The sequence below is a fragment of the Palaemon carinicauda genome, chromosome 9, assembly GCF_036898095.1.
Source record: "Palaemon carinicauda isolate YSFRI2023 chromosome 9, ASM3689809v2, whole genome shotgun sequence".
Taxonomy (NCBI): Eukaryota; Metazoa; Arthropoda; class Malacostraca; order Decapoda; family Palaemonidae; genus Palaemon; species Palaemon carinicauda.
The window spans coordinates 57,590,541-57,612,634 of NC_090733.1; the positions used below are offsets into that span (position 1 = coordinate 57,590,541).

The window sequence follows — 22,094 nt, forward strand, 5'->3', positions numbered from 1 at the left end:
TGAGGCTTAGATACACAGGTGTATAGAAAAGAAAAAAAAAACACTGTTTATGTCTATTGCAATTGAAATTGTTTATTTAATATCAAAATGAATATGTGTTTTACATTTTGCGCACTTGTGCGCGTGCACCATACAATTTTTAAAAAATATTTTTTAGTCAAAAAATTCTGAATGAGAGAGCTTTCATCTGCAACTTTTTTGAAGTTGATATTTTTATTAGAAGTGGAGTTATGTTAAAAAACTTTAGCGGCATTTTTCTCCCTTTTTCAGAAAACAACATTTGAGACAGTGTGATCCTATACACCTCATATGTTGTTTGCTGAGTTTATTGATTAGTTTTAGTTTTTGTTTAAAAAGATTTTCATCTTACAGATGCTGTAGCTAATTTTTTGTATTATATTCGCTACTTTATATTTGGTTTCATGTACATTGCTCATAACTATATCTTAATTTCAGTGGGGAAAACAGCTGAAGAAAGCCTTCCTGTATGGTATATAATGGATGAATTTGGATCTCGCATTCAACATTGTGGAGAACCTAACTTCCGAGTTGTTCCATTTTATTATACTCCTCATCACTGCAGTTACTCGTTGCTTTTCCCAATAGAGGTAAATAATGTAGATTTGTTCTATAACTGGAATACAAACTAATGCTATTCATTAGTGGTTATTACTTTTGGCGAAGCTGAAAGGACGAGCCATTAGAATTTTAGCGAGGGTTAACTACCCATTCCGCTAGTTAGTGGCGGTGGTAGCTTGCTACTGCTTCCGCTCACACACCTGTGATTATCTCTCTTTGCTTTTGGCTCGTATGGTGAACGGTCGTTGCCGTTCTTCATCCTCACCTATTTTGGACTGCCATTAATTGCCTTTGTTTGTGCTTTCTCTTTGTCAGTGTATGTTTGTTGAATTATGCTCACCATGCAAACCTGCCCTGGAATTGAGGGCCAGCCCTGTGTGGTACCTTCATGTCGGCCGTGGACACCGATCATCACACCCTTTGTCCCACCTGCAGAGGTCAACAGTGTGATAGAGATGACAAGTGTAATGAGTGTCGGGAGTGGTCTGCCTCCCAGTGGGAAAGGTTTGGGCGTCAGCAGAAAAAAAGTCAAAATGGGATATTTCTCCTTCGAAGATTTCTTCGAAGGGGAAAATACCCAAGGCTTCTTCTTCCGCTTCTTGATCTTCCTCCAAAGCTCCTATTTCATCAGCCTCTTCCAAGAGACTGTCGAGTAATAGTGTAGGCCCTTTAATTGTTGATCAACCCCGATCCTCGAGAGATGGCGTTGCTTCCCCTAGAGAAGCAGCCCTACTCTCCCCCATGGTGAGGCCATGTATCTTTCTCCTTTTGTTCAGGTGTTGTTGTCCTTGGGGCTTCCGGGTCCACCCTCCAAGGACATCTTGCTGCAGCTCATCTCCGTGGTGCTAGTGTGCAGCCTTCGTCGACTTTAGAGGTGGATCTTCTGTCATTCGTCCACGTAATGGTGTCTGAGTGTCATGGGTAGATATAATACTTTTAAAGGAGATGTTTTAAAAGACAAAAATATCTATTCCCAAATTGTGAGCAGCGAGGCGAGACGAGATTTGACTACGGCCCTGTTTGGTCAAACCTGTCATCACTTTCCTATCGTCAGCATTTTGGAAGTAAACCGAGCCTCGCCTAGATGCCCCTGCCTCTTCGGTGTCTTCTGCTGCCGCTGCCGACGCCCTACCTCTTCAGACTCTTCAGATGTTACTGCCGACTGCACTTCCCTCGTTCCTGATCATCCTTCGAGGAGGGAGCTAAGTCTCTTGTGTGTCTCTCCTGTGAGAGTTTCTCTTCGAAGGAGGAGTTCACTCATAGAGACTCATCTGCGGAGGACTACTGCTTCTAAAGGTCAGCTTGCTGTTCCACCGGCCCCCAAAGGGCATCAGCAATCTTGTCCTCCACTTCACCTTAGAGGTTTCCCTTCTCTATCAGTTAAAAGGTGCCTCTTTGGCTCTTCAGCCACGTTTTTGCAGCTTTCCCCTGCAGAGTAGCTTCCTCTGCCGCCGTCTTCTGGCCCTCGACCTTCGCCCATTCCTAAACCTTTTCCTGACGATGGTGCCGCCCGTCCTTGGACTTCGGTCATGGACTCTTCTGTGGATCACTCGCGATCCCCCACGGTAGGTATTCAGCCTTCCAAAAGGGCACATCCCTGTTCCTGATCTGCCTTTACCCTTCCTGTCACGTGATGTTGGGAAACATCCCTCGCCCTCGAGAATGCGCCTTCCTTCTCAGCTTTCCAGACCTTTGACTGGGTGCCAGCGCTCTCCAACACACCGACGCTTTCTAGCGCTTCAGTGCTCTCCATTGCATCAGCACTCTCCTGCACTTCAGTGCTCTCCAATGCCCAAGCAATCTCCCAATCGCCAGCGCTCGCCAGTTGATCTATGTTCGCCAGCACACCTGCGCTCTCCAGCGTGACAGCGCTCTCCTGCATTCCAGCGCTCTCCTGCGCTCCTGCACTCTCCCATTCGTCAGCGCTTTCCAGCGCATGAGCGCTCTGAAGCTTACAAGCACTGTCCTGTGCACCAACGCTCTCCAGCTTACAAGCACTGTCCTGCGCACCAATGCTCTCCTAGGCGTCAGAGCCCCCATGTACGCCAGCGCTCTCCTATACGTCAGCGCTCTCCTGTACGCCATTGCTCTCCAACTTGTCAGCGCTCTCCAGCTCGCAACAGCTCACTTGCGCCCCTGCGCCAAAGTACGTTCTCTGGCTCGCCAGCACTTGCCTGTGCTCTCGCGCTCACCTGCGCTCCAGCATTCGCCTATTCACCAGTCCTCTCTAGTTCGCCAGCGCTCTTCTACGCAGCACTTTCCTACACACTAGCGCTCTCCTACGCACAAACGCTTTCCGACTCGCCAGCACTTGTCAACGCACCAGCGCTCTCCTGTGCATATGTGCAAGAGTCAAAAGAGCTGAAAGGCAAACTTTTGGACAGGTCATCATCACCCCATTCCTATCCCCGCTAACGCATTACAGCCTGCCCGCCGTGAAAAGGAGGAAGAGGTTCCACAGAGGTGATCAAGATTCCGAAGATTCCATCTTTAAAGGCGGACCCACTGGAACCATCGGTTGAGACTCCTCACAGGAACTCTTTAATCTTTTTCTCTTCAGGAGCTCTCTCTGACAGGGCCACCATCAGCAGACAGCCTTGGTTTAGTGCCATGGTCAGAGCAGTTGTAAAGGCCTTCGGACCAGCGTTATCATCTCACTCTTCGGAGACCTCATAAGATCCAACAGCTCCAGCAGATCTCTGGCAAAGAACCTTGACTGCTTCGCCCTTGAAGAGAAAAAGAGGAGTCTCAGACGCAGTAATATCCCCTAGGGTGAAACTGATTCCTGTTAGTCCTTCAAGGCCTGTCTATCCTGACTCGCCCTCCGGACTCTCTCCTTCCTCACCTCTGCTGAGGGAGTCTTGAGAGGTTTGAATTTCCTCCCTTCCACCTTCGGAGGAAAATTCTCCTCGCACGGAGAGTTCTCCACCACCAAAGGAAGTCAGGAAGGACAACTCCATCCGGCCTTCGATGCTCGAGTCCTATATCTTTCCTTGGAAGGAATCAAAGGACTCCAAGACTCTTCCAAAGTCCTCTTCAAGGACCTCCAGACCTTCAGGAACTACCGGTCACTCTAGAAATGTTCATGACCCACACCGAGAGGACTCTCTAGGGTGGAAGAAGGAGACTTTGCTGCCAGTCAAACTTCAGAGGGGGAGTAGAAAGAGTCAGAACCTGCCTTCTGGCAAGTCCTGACTCTCATCAGGGTACTCAACTGGTTTACCAACTCGGAGATATCCCCATGAGAGGACAAAGACACAGTCTTAGATCGTGTTTTTGGCACTTAGAAGCCCACTAAGACCATTTCTGCCTTGCCCTGGTCTCAAGGGCTAAAGAGTGCCCAGGCAAAGATCACCCAATAACTCTCTGGCTCTACTGCCAAGGTTCTCCTACCTCCTTGCATTCAGCAGAGGAGGTATTTTGAAGTTTTAGTCGAGCCTTGTTGAGCTCTTTCACTCCACCAATCTATGGAAGAGCTACCTACAAAGTTGCTGGAACAGGTGGAAGCAAGTCTGAGCCGAACTCTGGACAATCTCCGGGATTCGTTCAGGGTATCGCGTCCCGTTCACAACATCTCTCTTTTCCCTGATATCAGGATACAGTCATTAGACTCCTTTGCAATGGGATCAGCAAAGGGTCTAGCCCTCCGGTCAGAAGTCCAGACCCTGTTGAAGAAGGGTTCTCTCAAGGAGGTCCTCGATGAGTCCTCAGACTTCTTCAGTCGACTCTTTCTCGTGAAAAGGCGTCTGGAGGCTGGAGACACGTCATCGACCTCTTGGGTCTGAACAAGTGAAGGGGTTAATTACTATACTGCAATTGTTCAATGTACTTTCCTCTTGGTAAGGGTAGAAGAGACTACTTAGCTATGGTAAGTAGCTCTTCTAGGAGGACACTCCAAAATAAAACCATTATTCTGTAGTCTTGGGTAGTGCCATAGCCTCTGTACCATGGTCTTCCACTGTCTTGGGTTAGAGTTCTCTTGCTTGAGGGTACACTCGGGGACACTTTTCTATCTCATTATTTTTTTTCTTCCTCATGTTTTTTTTAATTTTGTGTTGGCCAGGCTTAATAGAAGGGCCATGGATGCCTGATGGTTTATCAAGAGGTCAGCTTTTCCTTTTCTGATTCTTTTTCTTCTCAAAACTATCCTTACTGTCCTCCCTTCTGTTGAAGTGGCTATCCTGGAGGGTATTTAGCCTTGCATGGTGTATCGGCTCCTCCATGTTGACCAGTTTTTCCGATTTTTTACTATGGGTTTCATCAATCACTTTATTTATAATTCTATACATATTGTTTTTGTTATAATTCATGTTAATCTAGTTTTCAAGTATGATGTTTTTTTTTTATTTCTATTAATTCTTATGCTGTCTGGGGACATTGAGCGAAATCCGGGACCAGTACGTCCTAGATTTCGTCAATGTCGTCTTCTGTATTGCAATATTCGTGGTCTTCATGCAAATATTCAAGACCTTACAGTTGCATTCAGACAGTATGATACTGTTTTGTGCTCAGAAACTTTGGTTTCTAATATGAGGCACTCATCTGAGCTCCTTATAACTGATTTTAAGAAGCCAATAATGTTGAAACATGATGCCATCCCTAGGGCCAGGGGAATGGCTGTGTATATTAGGACCGAGTACCCTGCTTCTCATAAGTCCTGCTATCAATGTGGATGTCGTGAGATTCAGGTAATAAACCTTTGTGGCAGGCATAACAACTTATATTAGTGTTCGATATACCAGAATCCAGACATGGGGTATTCTATCTTCGATTGTCTTCTTACAATTATGGCTAAGATATAAGAAGATGATAGAAAGGCTTCTTTTGTCTTTGTTGGTGATTTTAATGCTCATCATAGGGAGTGGTTAAGTTTTATCTCTCCTTCCGATCGCCATGGCTTAAGAGCTTTAGACTTTGCCTCTGAATCAGGCTGGGAGCAAATCATAAATAAAGCTACTCACAGGACTGGTAATTGCTTAGACCTCGTATACACTGACTCCCCTGGCGTTATAACTAGTAAGGTTGGTTCTCCAGTCGGGACATCTGATCATGCCTTGATTTCATTAGTAGTGGAGACTGAGCAGCCTGTCCCTGATGTATCATACTCTTGTAAAATTTATATGAAATCCCAAACAGACTGGAATGGGATTTTGCATGATCTTTTGTGATATCCAGTGTTTCACAGGGTAGTGTTCTTGGCCCATTACTGTTCATACTATATACACATGACATGTGGTTTGGCCAGAAAATAAGCTTGTTGCATATGCATATGATACTACTCTCTTTGCATCAATTCCATCCCCTGAATGTAGATCTGGGGTTGGTGAATCCCTTAATAGAGATTTAGCTAAAATTAGTGCATGGTGCAAATTATGTGGTATGAAGTTGAATCCTAACAAAACTCAATGTGTGATTGTAAGTAGGTCAAGGACTGTGGCTCCTCAACATCTGGATCTCAGTATTGATAATGTTTCTTTAAATTTGTAGGACTCTTTTAAACTTTTAGGTGTGATTCTCAACAGCAAATTTACTTTTGAGAAACACATTAGGTCTGTGTCTTCTTCAATTGCACAAAAAATTGGCTTATTGAGAAAGTCTTACAAGATTTTCGGTGATCAATCTGTTCTGAAGAAGTGTTTTAATTCTTTCATTCCACCTTGTTTTGAGTATTGTTTTCCTGTCTGGTGTTCAGCTGCTGATTCTCATCTTAATTTGTTGGACAGAAAATTACGGTCTATTAAATTTCTTATTCCTGATCTAGATATTAATCTTTGGCACCGTCGTTCAATTAGTTCATTATGCATGTTGCATAAGATTTTTCATCACTCTGACCATCCTTTACATTCAGATCTCCCTGGACAATTCTATCCTGTTCATAATACTAGGCAGGCAGTTAATTCTAAAAGCCAGGCATTCTCCATCATGAGGCTCAATACTACACAGTATTCTAGAAGTTTTATTCCAGCTGTTACCAACTTGTGGAATGATCTTCCTAATCGGGTAGTTGAATCAGTAGAACTTCAAAAGTTCAAAGTTGGAGCAAATGTTTTTGTGATGACCAGGCTGACATGACCCTTTTTATAGTTTATATATGACATATCTGTTTTTGACGTTGTTAATAGTTTATATATGACATATGTTTTTTTACATTGTTACTGTTTATAGAATAATTTATTGTTAATTTGTTCTCATCATTTATTTATTTCCTTAACTCTCTGGGCTATTTTTCCCTATTGGAGCCCTTGGGCTTATAGCATCTTGCTTTTCCAACTAGGGTTGTAGCTTGGCTTGTAGTAATAATAATGATATAGTATTACATATGCACCGATATGTTATAATCTATCATAATTTTCTTATGATACATTTATAACTTATTACAGTATTAGTTCTCTCTTATTCAATGTTGGGATGCCAGAAAACTTCAAATCATTTATCTCTCTCTCTCTCTCTCTCTCTTTTTTTTTTCGCTCTCTCTCTCTCTCTCTCTCTCTCTCTCTCTCTCTCTCTCTCTCTCTCTCTCTCTCTCTCTCTCTCTCTCTCTCTCTCTCTGTAATAAGTTAAATCTTTGTTTCTTTGCTAAGTCTCTATTGAGGCTTTGCAATCAAGCATCAGAGCTAAAAACTATGAAATATCGTACATCGGCAACATAAATGAAACTCCGGTTAACGTTATGCAATTCAACTCGGTACAAGTAAATGAAATATGAGAGAAGCATTTCAAATAAAACTATTGGAATTGTTATGCTTATTGGAAAATGCTAGGTCAAGTAATAATTGTTTCTCTCAGTAAATATGGAATATCCTTCAGTAGCATTCCTTAATGATAAGGGAGTTTTTTGGGCTCAGGCCATGTCGTCTTGATGGAAGTTCCTTATTAGTAGCTTCCTAGGGTATATTTGACTACAGTGATATTCCCAGAGAATTTTACCTTAAGGTACCCAGAATTCTAACTCCTGGAGCGAATATCCCTAATTAATCCTTATAGGGATATCGCAAAATATCAGAGGACGTATTCTTGACATGCCACATAGCTATCTTCACCCCGAATAGCGTTAACGCATCGAGAGGGAAAAGTGGCAAGAGAACGAAGGGGAACCGTTATTAATGTACCTCTCCTCATTGTTTTGAGGCTGTATATGACATCACCATCAGCGCCATGTTATTCCTTATCTCGTAGCTCTGTAGCTCGGTGATTTCCCCTGTGCTCTCTCGTATTTTGGATTTATTTCGCCATTATGATGCTTTCACTAGCCTCTTCTGCCTCTGGAAAGTTGTGTATTATCTTTACCTTATATAAATGTAAGCTCTTAACTGTTTTTATTTGGATCAAAGTTAAATTAACGTAAACAAGAGCTGTTGCCTAACCGGAGGCGTCATGGGCGCTATCGTTCGCAATGCACGAGTCATTTAGTTAGCCAGAACGACTTTAACGGTTTATTGGCTTTAATAAATTTATCTATTTAGCCTTCCTACTGGAAATTCTTTATATTATGCCGATAGTATTTTTCAGTTTTGGCGATTTAGGTAACCGATCCTCGCTTACGCTAGGCTTCTTAGCCTAGGCGTTTTGCTTTTAGTACTTTCGTGCATGATATAAGGGATTTTGACGAAGGAAAAATCTATTTCTGGGGAGAGACCTGTGACGCCCGGCGAAAAAGTCCTTCTTTGTACTTTTTCTGATATAAATCTTCCAAATATACCAGAGAAAATTAAAAGCATGGAATGCAGAGGTTACAACCCTCGCGCAAGCACCTTGTTGGTGTCGTATATCTAACAAGGGCGTTTGTAAAACACTATTCACAGGCTGTCTTCCATTTAGATAATCCCTTCATCAAAGGGGGAGGGCCGTGACAGGCCCTAGAGAATACAGTTGGGTTACCCTACCGACACCCACCACTCGCGCTCACTAGGTCATCCTTCTGCAAGAACATATGGCTTGGCAAGGAAAGGGTGGGTCCGTACAAAAATAATCGGGAAGGGTTTCGCCGGGCGTCACAGGTCTCTCCCCAGAAATAGATTTTTCCTTCGTCAAAATCCCTTTTCTGGGTCGACCTGTGACGGCCGGCGAAAAAGTACCAGAGAATGCCTTCCAAGCCCAATAAATTAATAACATAATGAGGAGAATACAATCACCATGTACGACAATACTATGATATAATAAAGTAATCGTCCAATTACCAACCAGCCAAATGACATAGGGAACGTAAGGTTAAATAATAATGACGACAAGGAACCAACTGAGTGTCGAATCGCAAAAGGCATCAAACCTTACATGTCTTAAGTATATCTAAACATTAAAGGAACGGTAACTACAATAACAGTTAAACCATAGGAATTAAACATGGCAAATATCATAGGGCTAACGAACTACCAAGGAGAGCGGCGACGTGGTGTGAGTGGCGGGTAGGAGGGAGAAGAGAAGAGATGGAAGAAAGGAGAAGAGGAGATTAATGGGGAGAGATAAGGCTCCCCTCTGCCATCGTTGGGTATTTAAGGGCCTGTAAGATCTTTAGATATTGGCGTTTGACAACCATAGGGGATTTCCAACCCGTATATTTTTTAAAATCATCAAAGTCCCTGTTCTGGAAGTCATTGTTGGAGGCATCTACTGTCCGTATATCATGAGCCTGGGGAAATGATTCCGGATTAGTATGTTTAATGAAGTAGAGGATTTGTTGCCTGATACCGTGAATGGAAATAGTACCTCCTTGTTCCCTGATAACCAAGGAGCCAGACGAGCGGGTGGCAGTTCTAGCTAAAAAGGGGCTTGAGAGTGTGACTGTACACGGAGAAAAATCCTGGGGATGAAGAATAATCTTCCGAGAGGAGCACCTATTTTGCGGATCCTCATTTTTTAGCTAGGGAAGCTTTGTCTGGAAAGGAGTACTTCGGCTGAAGGGAGGAAATCTATGTTTTCCGGGTTTCGTGAGAGCTGCTAGTTCTGATGTTCCATCACCTGAGGCCATAGCCGTTAGAAATAAAGTCTTCCTAAGAAGAGTGATATAAGAGCAGGATTCATTGTCCGTGTCCATTGCAAGTTTGAGAACACCGTTCAGAGACCAAGAGTCCTTTTGTGGCCGAACCGAAGGTCGAAGCCTAGCACATGTTTTTGGGGTTGATGAGAAATAGGAATCAGCTAGGTTAATGTTGAACCCAACAAGGTAGATCTTCTTCAAAGCTGACTTGATGGTGGTTAAAGTGCTAACTGTTAGGCCTTTGTCAAATAGGAACCTCAAGAAAGAGATGGCTAAATGCGGGGACATACGAGTATGGTCTGCACTCTTAGGGGACCTACTAGTTGTTAACGGCCGAATCATATTGGCGAATTGTCGAGTCCCTTTTTGTCCCATTCGATGAAGAGATCGTTTCCGGTTCAATGTTCGCATCTCTACGAGCTGCCAACTTCCTGTAGTCCACAAAGTTAGAGTTTTGGCTATCCTTGAGTAATCTGACACAGTGAGTTTGGATACTCGGGTCAGTTTGAGGAACGGGATCCGGATGGGACTGAGTTTCAACTCGAGGAGGAGAGGAAACCAACTGTTCTTGGCCAGTGAGGTGGTACTAAAGCCACTGCGCCCGGGAAGGAGCGTAGTTTGTGTAAAAGTTTTTAGAAGATTCCCTGGGGGAGATAGGGAAATCTTCTTCTAATGGTTCCAATCCCGGGGTAATGCGTCCATGGCATAAACCCGAGGGTCCAGGGTTGGGGTCACATAACAAGGAAGTTAGTGATTCATCTGAGTTGCGAATAGATCTACCTGGAGGCCTGGAACGAGCCTGAGTATCCACCGGAATGAAATTATGTCTAGAGACCATTCTGACTCCAGTGGATCCGTCCTGGATAGTGAGTCCGCTCTCACATTCTGGCCTCCCGCTAGGTGAGGTGCTGACAGGAACCAGTTCTCTTCTGTTGCCCAGGCGAAGATAGTGACCAGGATCTGATTCAGGTTGGGTGACTTGGATCCTCCCCTGTTGACGTAGTGTACTGCGTCTGTGCTGTCTGACACTACTCTGATGTGGGTCGACCTCGGAGGAGAGTCTCTCTTCAGGGTCAAGAACACTGCCATGGCTTTGAGAACAATGATATGGGACTGTTTCATGGAGAGTGACCAAGAACCTGAAACATCTGATGTTCGGAGTAATCCCCCCATCCACTTAGAGACGCGGCTGTATGGAATGTCACTTGTGGAGGTGGGAATTGTAGAGGAACCGATTTGGAGAGGTCCTTCGGTTCGGACCATGGGCGTAGTCTCATTTTCAAGACAGAGGGGATCTTCGAGACCATGTCTCTTATAGGTACTGTAGCTCTCTTTCTCCAAACTCGATTGATGTCTTTGAGTTTGGCTTTTATTAGATCTGTTACTGAAGTGAATTGGAAAAATCCGAGGATACTTTCTAAGGCTCTTCGGACACCTGTTTGTGTTTGAGAAAATTTTTTGATCTTGGAAACTATTCCTCTTACCTTTTGGAAGGGAGAGACAACGTGTGCTTCGAAAGGTCCCACTGAATGGCTAACCATTCTAAGCGGACTGATGGTTGCAGGCGAGATTTTTTGGAGATTGACCCGAAATCACAGGTTGTCGAGAAATTGGAATAATTCCTTCGTAGCTCTGTTGCCTTCTATGACCGGCCGGGCCCAAATGAGCCAACCGGCCAGATAAGCAATGATCTGTATCTCTTGGTTCCTGAGTTGTTCTAACACTCTCTCTCTCCTAGTTTTGTGAATATCCTGGGATCAATGTTGAGGCCAAAGGGCATGTCTTGAACACAAAGGCTTTCCTGCTTAGGCGGAAACCCAGATAAGAAGAGAAGTTTCGAGCTAAAGGCGCAAGATAATAGTCGTCGGTAAGATCGACAGAGGTGGTGACGGTCCTACGGGGAAGTAAGGTCCGTACCTGAGAGATAGTCAACATCCGGAACTTGTCGCAGAGAATGTAAGAGTTTAGCTTGACAAGTCCAGGTCCACTCTCAATGCCGCCAAGCCTTTCTTCGGAATTGTGAACAGGTGGCTTTGGAACTTCAGTGATCGATCCCGTTTGATTGCTTCTTCTTGAGTAACCCTGTGGTGTACTCTTCCAGGATGGGAGTGGATTTCTGGGAGAAGGTCACTGGTGGAGGAGGAGGACCTTGTGGCCATTTTCACCTCAAACCTTTAGAGATTATGCTATGAGCCCACAGACCGAAGGTACAATGGTCTCGAAAGTGGTAAAGTCTACCCCCTACCGGGACCACCGCGTTGTGAGGGGGTGAATCTAGGTACTTTCCTTCTCCGAGCCCCCTTTTTTCTAGGTCCGTCTCGATGGCGAGACTGTCTTCTACTCCTGTAGCTTCCTCTCTGGTGTCCACGAGAGGAGCCTGAGGGTTCGGATCTAGGGCTGTATGCAGGTGAAACATCCCAACGGGGTTGGGCTGTGTACCTGGGGAATCAGTGAGGTAGACCACCTGATGAGGGGGATTTGGATGCATAGACGTCGAATCGGAGGGAGGCTGTGATGACGAGTGGGTAACCGACTATCGATTCCTGTCTGATAGAGGCCTCAGACAGAACGTATTTCCCACAACTAACCCGATCAGACCATCAAACGTGTAGGTCGAATTGGAAGGGCAGATCTTGGAATTATCGTACCCCCCAGACTGATAACATCCTGGTCCAGACAGATCGGGCCTGCCCTTTAGGAAATAATACTGTTACCTTCGGTACCTTGTCTAACCTAACCAAGGCAATCTCTTTCAATCGAATGAATCCGTTGAACGGGAATTCTAGTACCTGGGAGTAAATTCTAGGTCCCCCAGAGGGAGGACGTCTATGCCATCCAGATTTATGGTACCATCTATATATGGAACATGTAAGGCAAATCTCTATGCATTGTTTTTATCGAAGGAGGTTACTTCGATATGCCTGGGGCTGTAGGGGGAAACTTCCGAGTTCCTGAACGGATCCGACTCACTACCATACTTTTGAGCTCCGTCATAGCCCCTTGGTTTTCCCTAGAATGTGTTGCTTTTAGCAGTCACGGTTTATGCAGGGTAACATGAACATCAGGATCCATTAAGGGTCCTATGTCGGTGACGTAGGTAATTGCAAAGCTGAAGGCTCAAAATTCATCCCCACCTACCTGCCCGTCCATGGGGTCGTCGTCCAACCTTAGAGAGGACACTCTGAGGAGATAGGGACCTCTAGATGGAGCATTTCTTCCCAACCTTGATAACCAAGGGCGGAGAGCCTCTCTTGCAGGCCAGAGAGATTCATCATCATCCTGACGGGAACCATGTAGGCGAACCTTCTGTAAAAGAAAGGGGACATAAGTCTGGATGTTCCTTGAACTTTGGTTAGTGATCCTATTCACAGGCTGGGATCAGCTGTATAACTCATAAAAATCAATTTAAAAAAAAAAAAAAAAAAAAAAAAAAAAATAATTTAATGTACTATCTTTTGGGGTATAGTTCGACACTTGTATTCATGAAATGTGACACTGTTGGCGCATCCGCCACAGGTTGGCCACACCTGACTCAGACGTTCAGAACCGGGTCTAACATTATTTACTGGCTATTAGTATTCTATTGATTCATCTGTTCACTGACCAGAGTTTCAAGGAACAGTAGATAGCCTCTCATGGCATGGTTAGTCTCGACCCGGCCCTTCATTAGAAGGGGCCAACGTTTGGTTCCCAGTACTGAGTGGAAACTTATTTCTATTTGAACACTATGTTGTATGGATATTTATTCATATTTAGGCATAGTTAGAATTGAATATGCACAAATATAGGCACAATCAATTTATTTCTATTTGAACACTATGTTGTATGGATATTTATTCATATTTAGGCATAGTTAGAATTGAAAATGCATAAATATAGGCATAATCAATTTATTTCTATTTGAACACGATGTTGTATGGATATTTATCCATATTTATACATAGTTAGAATTGAAAATGCATAAATATAGGCATAATCAATTTATTTCTATTTGAACACGATGTTGTATGGATATTTATCCATATTTATACATAGTTAGAATTAAATATATGCATAAATATAGGCATAGTTATGTTCATATATTTTTATTTGGACTTTCAAGAATAACTAATGAATATTACCAACGCAAATTCAAAGTGTCATTAAAGTAAGTACAGTTTACTTTGTATTCATGTTAAATCCTTTCCTTTACAGCAAAACAAGAGATTGGCCACCCGTGGTCTGAGTGAGCTCTGTCTGTACCGGAGCTCCGGTAACAATCCCCGGTACAAAGGTCCGTCATAGTGACAACGTGAACACCAGAGGAAAACTAATATTAACCTCAATGCTGATCACCTGTACGATATCCGGTTAAGCCGGAGATTCGATGAAAAGGATCGTAATAACGATATTGTGATTATTTATGAAAAAGGGGTTCATACCCTGATTCTGATCGTCTGATTGATCTCTGTTTGTAACGGAGAACTAGTGACAAAGGTCCGTCATCGTGAAAACGTGATCCTCAGCGGTACGATAACATTCTCTAATACTGAATGTTTGTGTTATCTCCAGTGAAGCCGGAGATTCGATGAAAAAGGGACCGTAATAATGAAACTGTGAAGTCTTCATCGGTATCACATTGTTAACTCCGGTTCTGGCCGTCTGCTTGATCTCTGTTTGTACCGGAGATCCGGTAGCAAAGGCCCTTCACCGTGATATCGTGACCGTTCCCGGTACGATAACATTAACCTCAATGAATGATTGTGTTATCTCCCGTGAAGCCGGCCGTAACGGTGTAATTATGATCAAACATGACAAAGGTTCGTGTGTAAAAGGCTTCAGCCGGAGTCCGAGTGCCGGATTTCACCGTTGCACTCCAAAAATCTGCTCCTGAATGTTAACTAGTTCTCACCCAATGAGTATCCATATAGCGGAGCATAACTCAAGGCGGAGCTAAGCATAACTCCGGAGCTAAGGGTGTCGGTATAAAACGACCCCAATTAATGACTCATACACTAACGTACCTATTAATAGTGTTAGCTATATTAACAGTAACCACATCAATAAAAACGTTTATAATATTAAACGTACTATCATCAACTCTGATACTAAGAGGAGGCTTGAATAACTCGTGATCGTATAAAAACGGAGAACGGGAAATTCACCTCTCTTACTCGAGCTAACAAAGAAAACGAGAGAAGGGATAACTCATATCTGTAGAACAGGGAACGAGCAGTCTGTTTTCGCTCTCAAGGTTACATAATAAAAAACTAACATTAATAAAATTGATTGCTTTTCTTAGTAATAACCAAGAACGAAGAATAACGTAACAAAAAAACAAGGATATAGTCTAAATCGAAGCCTCTGAGGCGAGAACAAACTAACAGACTAAATCGCTAAACTTTAATTCGCTATTCTTTAAATCGCTATTCTTCGTAGGTCCAAATTGGACTTGCAAGCAAATAAATACCATAGTAAAAATTAATGATAACACTAAAAGGCCATAAAACGTAAGTGATATAACCAAGATGACAGAGTACCAGATGGGCAAAATTAACTAGAATATTTACCGAAGCGAACATAACCCAAAATGGCTGCCGATACCTCGGCAAGACAATCGCTTCCAAAACTAAAAACCACCATATTGGAAACAGAACAAATGCCCGGTACTGTCAAAAGCTGCCAAAACAAACTATGGTACTTAACATTGGTAAGGGTGAAGTATCAACGTCAGTCATGTTGAATTAACGACAATCACTTCGAAAAACACTGGGCAAAACACTTATCAACTTTGTTGGCAAGTCCAAAACAGAAGGATAACCTAGTGAGCGCGAGTGGTGGGTGTCGGTAGGGTAACCCAACTGTATTCTCTAGGGCCTGTCACGGCCCTCCCCCTTTGATGAAGGGATTATCTAAATGGAAGACAGCCTGTGAATAGTGTTTTACAAACGCCCTTGTTAGATATACGCCACCAACAAGGTGCTCGCGCGAGGGTTGTAACCTCTGCATTCCATGCTTTTAATTTTCTCTGGTATATTTGGAAGATTTATATCAGAAAAAGTACAAAGAAGGACTTTTTCGCCGGCCGTCACAGGTCGACCCAGAAAATAGATTTTCCTAGTGTGATAATTTTATTGAAGCTTTAGGCATTTATTTATACATGTAAGATATTTACTGAATAAATTTTCCTCTTCCAAAGAGAGTATAATAGAGTTTCTGTGATTTAGGTAATCAATTGTCACTGCGCCTAAGCTAGCTGCCTAAGGGGCTTTAGTATACTTTCATACACATCCCTGGTTGTTCTTTTCGCCTTGGGAGGTCTAAGAGCAATCCCTTTTCCCTCTGAGTTAGCCTAGGCTTAAGGGGACCGTCCGCCATGGGGTATTGACATAACTTTCAGAAATCGAAAATAATTTTATTGCTTCTATGTATGCGTAAACATGTCGTACATGCTCCCCAGAAGTTTCAGCCAATTATTTTTACAAATAACGAAGATACAGCGGTCTTTAAATGATGACGTCATCCTTACTGTGTCGTCTGCATGACTGAGTTTGACAAAATCGTCTTTGTGTGTTAATTTTGCATATCTATAGCGATTTTTCACTTATGTTTCGAGCTATCGTACGTCTGGCAGAAATGGAAGGCATTGGTAGAGCGTAGTTGAACGAAATCTACTCCTACTATAACAGAAGCCAAAGTTTCCAAAGATGTATAGAAGTTACAATGAATGCGTTTGTTTACTTGAAGTTCGTATGTACATTGTGTTTCCACAACGTCCTCGGGAACTTTATAGCAAGGCCAATGTTACATAAGGTTATAAAAAGAACAAATAGTCAATCATTTTTCCAAACAATGAAGATATAGTGGTCTTTAAATGATGACGTCATCCTTATGGCATCGTCTGTATGACTGAGTTTGAAAGCCGAGTAGTTCTCTCTCTCTCTCTCTCTCTCTCTCTCTCTCTCTCTCTCTCTCTCTCTCTCTCTCTCTCTCTCTCTCTCTCTCTCTCTCTCTCTCTATCGAATTATTTACCACTGCCATTTATACAAATACTATAATTCTCTCTCTCTCTCTCTCTCTCTCTCTCTCTCTCTCTCTCTCTCTCTCTCTCTCTCTCTCTCTCTCTCTCTCTCTCTCTATCAAATTATTTAAAACTGCCATTTATACAAATACTATAATAACAATTTTCAACTTTCTCATAGAATCAAATAATGGTTGATATCTCTCTCTCTCTCTCTCTCTCTCTCTCTCTCTCTCTCTCTCTCTCTCTCTCTCTCTCTCTCTCTCTCTCATGTTTGGAAATCTCGTACTTCTGGCAGAAATGAAAGGCATTGGTATAGGGTAGGTAAAGGAAAGCTACCAGCGACGAGAACATCAGCAAAGTTTCCTTAGACATATAGTAATTATAATGCATATGTTTATTTACTTGAAGTTCGTATGTTGATTGTGCTTTCACAACGTCCTTTGGAACTTTATAGCAATGCCAATGTTACATAAGGTGATAGAAAGAACAAAAAGTAAGTGGAGAACAAGAAAAAAGAACCAAGAAAGAGGGAAACATGAATAAGAGTACAAAGCTGAAACATGCTAACTAAAACACTGGCAACAATTAGAAATCGCTGGCAACTCATAACAGGAATAGTAAGCTGAGGGTTCAAATACCTCGTTTAGGGTGCATTTATGTAGGAATAAACAATAAAAGTTATCATAATAATATTATCTTGATTTCTTTAAGGAAAGAAGTGAAAATTTTTTGCAAATCTTTGGGAGCTCATAACTCAAAAACATAATTATTCACACTTAGGTACAGTTTTCTCACTTATTTGTTGTTCGATATTAGAGAGATAGATATCATTGAAAAGAAGAACAAAAATCCCACAATTCTGTTAGACAAAATTTTGATTTTATTTTTACACTTTTTTTCACGATTATTTTCCGTCTTGACGAGGAAATAAAAAAAAAAAAAAAAAAAACAGAAAGGAAAATCAAAATTCTGTACGACAGAATTGTTCTGTTGATAGAGTAGTATGGTATAAGTTTCAATACAACTGGTATTATAGTAGTGGGGAAAAATGTACCTAAATAATTTTTTAAAATCATAATTTTTGCTAATAAATCCAAAAGGTTTTGATCAAATGACTTGAAATTTTTATATGATGAAGGTATTATATATATCTGAAACATATAGAAATGGTGTAATTTGGATCATTAGAAAAAAAAAATGGCGGACATGGCGGACGGTCCCCTTAACCCTAGTCAGTTTTGTCTCGAATAGTATTCGGGTAAAACTAGTTTAGGGTGTTTCTGTCCTTGTCCTGTAACCGGAGAGTCTGGTTTTTGGATTTCGTCATAACCTCAGAGTATTCTGTTCGTGGTCGGTAGCTGACTGGCAAGGTGAATAGAGTTCCTTTGCTAGGTTAGGCTGCTGACATAGGAGGCTAGACCTCCCTAGGCCACACCTGAAGGTTTCTGTACGATATGATTCCTTCTCCCTGTGGCTTAGCAGACTAGTCCTGTGCCGTTTAACCCTAAGTTGAAGAATAGAGTTCTTCTACTGTTTAGGGGACAATGGCACTAAAACCTCGTTCCTTTATTGTTTGAGGGGCGTGGAAGATGCTGTCAACTTCTTTCTGTATTGATCTACCTTAAGCTAAGAATAAGTTTTTAGCCACTGGGGTAGCCCTAATATTGGAACGGAGTTTTGTTAGATGAGGTAGGGCAGTCTTTAGGGCTAGTTCTTCCACACCTTATAGGACCCTCATCCCTCCCACTCTGGCCATCGTTATACAATCGACGTGAGAGTTGGTAGGTTGTGGGACTGGCCTGGTCTTCTGCCGGCCGGCATGAATGTGCCAGCCGGCAGAAGCCACTTCTCTGTTGAGTGTTCTTCAGACCTTCCTTGGTCTGCCATCCATATATCTGCTGGTAGAGCCCGGAAGTGTTATGGATGGATGGAAGCTTGAATGTTACATTCTCCCCTTCCATTTGATTCCTCATTCTGGATATAAGGTAGTGAGGCAGTGCGCTCTCTCAGTTCTTAGATCCATCCTTTTCCTTTTGTATTGTCTAGTACCATTGGGTCCTCATCTGCTGGCTTAGCGGCTAGCAGCCGGGTGGGTTACAGATCACTGGTTTGATAATTATTCGCCGGCCGGCATAGATTGCCATCAGCCAGCGGCCGGCCGGCAGCTATCTGCACACCAACTATTCTGCCGGCTACTACGACTAGTGGCTGGCAGCCGGGGTGCAGTCAACTGCCGGCATATTACCTATTGCCGGCCGGCACCCAGTAACCAGTGACCTGCCGCCCATTAGTCCCAAAGGTAGTATACCATGGCATTGCACCCAGGTACGCCGGCCGGCACTACAGTATATGGTTATACAGTAGCCAGTATAATTGTAGTATAGTACATATTGCAAGTAAAAAACTACAGTATAGATTATACTGTAACCCAAAATTTCTTCCAATATACACTGTGTTGTCATGTACAGCCTATTGTGAGACCGTACAATATAAAGAAATTGAGTTATTTTTTTAAAATAATTTAGAATCCCTGATATTGAAATATCTGAAATTTAGTGTTGAAATACACTTACATATTCTTATAAGATAAGAAAATTCCAAAGGTTTTTCTAGAATAGAATTAACCATAGTTTTAATGTTGTGGGAGGTCACAGCAATTGGCTGGGCAGGAAGCACATGTATGTGTCTTTCCTTTTTCATTTCTAGCTTATCTATCCTAAGCTCTATACAAAATAATGAATTGTATACTAAATTTTGTGAGTTTTTCACTGGATACTCATTGGAATCTCTTCTCGTTACAGGAGGACCAGCCTAAGTGCGGGAGTATGTTTTGTAACGTCTGCAGTAAGAACTTCAGCGGACTGAGCTGTGCAGGAAGCACACACGCTGCGCAGTCACCAAGGGTGATCTGAAGTATTGGGACCCTCAGGTATGTGACATTTGTTCAAACTTGATTACTGAGGCATTTGACACCCCTAAGTCGGCGGAGTCAAGGGATGCAGCAAGGGATAAGCTGCGTAGATGGGTCCTGGGTTTTCAAAAGAATACCACGGGGCCTTACCTTCCAAATGAAAAGATGCGGGCCTATCTTTTCCCCAGGGCATTTTCGGATGCAGTTATCCCCCAGCCTCATTTAGAGATCCCCTGCGTCCAGATTCCGGTAGAGTCAGATGTCTCGGATGCATTGAAGGACATCCAACTTGACGACAGGATGTCAGAAGTGTCAGAGGACACAGAAAAGGACCATCTCGCAGAAGGCCATGAGGAGGAGTCGAATGTGGCTCCTAAGACCGAGGAGGAAGAGGTTGACGAGGTGTCGATCCCGTCGGTTCCTGCCCCAGAACCAGTTCCCTCGACATCGTCTGCTCTTCCAGCTGAACTGGGAAGAACTCTGTCTTCGATCATGGAAATGATTCAGCAAATGCAGAAGAAGAGTGACGAAAAGGAAGCTGCAATGAAGCTGGAGATGCATAGACTCGCAGCATCACACGGTCCTCAGAAGAAACTCAACGTAAAGGACCTTCCTTTATGTTCAGATGTGAACCCGTGGCGGTATGCAGAACACATGCCGATGACGACCGGGAAGATTGTCATCTCGGAGAAGCTGGGCTCAGTCCCCATTGAAGAAGTGGAATTCTAACCCAACCTTGAGTCGTACCCGGACTGCTATGTCCGTTTGAAGATGGAACCAGCCTCAAAGGAGGAAATGGAGCCGAAAGAGGTCATAGTGTTTGACCACTAAAGCACAGGCTTTACTGGCTAGTTCGATGAAAGAGAGGGGCTTCACTAACTCAAAAACGCCAGCATTGAGTAAGAAGCACCCCTCCTTTTTGGCTTCTCCATCTAGAGCCTTTCCCTTTATGGAAAAAGGGTACAAGGCAGCCTTAAAGGCTATTGAGGCAGGGAAACCATGTCCTTCACTAGACGAGTGTAGGCCCTTATCCCTGACTTTGCCTATGGACCAAAAAGACTGGAAGGACGTCCATCTTACCTTCTCAGTTGGGAAGTTGGAAGCAGACATTGCCGGACGTCAGTTCGGTGAAGACCTTCCAAAGTTGTCTGATTTTCTCTTGCGCAGGGAGCAAGAGACAAAAGAAAGACTTGCTGCATCCATGTTCCTCCAGACTACCTTGGAGACGATGGCAAGTGATCCCCAGAACCCGGACATGTTTATGGTAGTGGCCAAAACCCATCTGGCCACTGTAACCAAAGACATGTTCAGCTTCATTAAGGCCAGAAGGGCTTGTAGGGAGTTTGTGTTCGCCTCGGCTGCGGGGAGACATGAACCCAGGAAGCTAATCTCATCCAGTATCTGGGGAAAGGCCCTCTTCCCGAGCGAAGTGGTCAAGGAAGTAGTGGATACAGGGTGGGGATCCACCGGGTACCTTGATAACGGCTCCCCTTCATTTCGCCACTCTTCCCCCCCCCAAAGAGTAAAATCTATTCGGGGTGAAGATTGCCATGTGTCGTATCAAGAAATACGTCCCCTGATATTATGCGATATCATTAAAGTTATATTAAGGATACTCGCGCCAGGAGTTAGAATTCTGGAGACCTATGGTTAATTCTCTGGGAATATCACTGTAGCTAAATATCCCTTAGAAAGCTGCCATATCACCCAAAAATAGATTTTTCACTTTGCTCAAAATCCGTTATATCTGCCACCCAATCGAGGTGACCAAAACCTGAAGCAAGAACTTAATAACTTGATAGATCAGCTTCCTAAGTCATTTTTACTCTTGGAAGACTTTAACAGGAGACATCCTATGTGTGGGGATATTATTTCCAACTCCCGAGACAATAAAATGTTTTCTTTCATTGAAGAGAAAGAGCTTGCTGTTTTGATTACTGGAGCACCAACACATTTTCATGTACAAAAGGGAACCCTTTCATCTATAGATATCCCATTATGCACTCCTGAGTGCTTTTTAGATTTTTCTTGGGAAGTAATGGATGAAGGTATTAGAAGTGACCATTTTCCAATCGTAATTAAATTAGTTGATGAAGTAGCTGCACCGAAATCTCCAAGATGGGTAATTGATGAAGCTAATTGGGCATTGTTTACTGTGCTTACAATGTTAGAAATTGATGCTGATAATTTTCCCACTGTGCAGGAAGCACTCAAATTTTGAATAAAATCATTATAGATGCGAGTATTATTATTATTATTATTGTTATTATTATTATTATTATTATTACTAGCCAAGCTACAACCCTAGTTGGAAAAGCAAGATGCTATAAGCCCTAGGGCTCCAATAGGGAAAAATAGCCCAGTGAGGAAAGGAAATAAGGAAATAAATAAATGATGAGAATAAATTAACAATAAATCATTCTAAAAACAGTGACAACGTCAAAACAGATATATCCTATATAAACTATTAACAATGGCGAAAACGGTGACTGGACAGTTTGATACTGGACATTTCGATACCGGACATTTTGATACTGGACATTTCGCTACTGGACATTTTGTAACTAGGATTTTTCGTTACCGGTCATTTCGATACCACTATATACATGTGTGTACGCGAATATATT

General features: G+C 42.8%; 1 protein-coding gene across 2 annotated transcripts in view; it reads left to right on the plus strand.

Moving 5' to 3' along the window:
- TTLL12 (Tubulin tyrosine ligase-like 12) overlaps nt 1-22,094 on the plus strand; it is a 799,864-nt gene that overhangs the window by 247,258 nt on the left and 530,512 nt on the right. For both annotated transcript variants that reach the window (XM_068380043.1, XM_068380041.1), the window contains exon 4: nt 457-608. In XM_068380043.1, the coding sequence (XP_068236144.1) occupies nt 457-608 (152 nt within the window). The remainder of the gene's footprint in view (nt 1-456; nt 609-22,094) is intronic.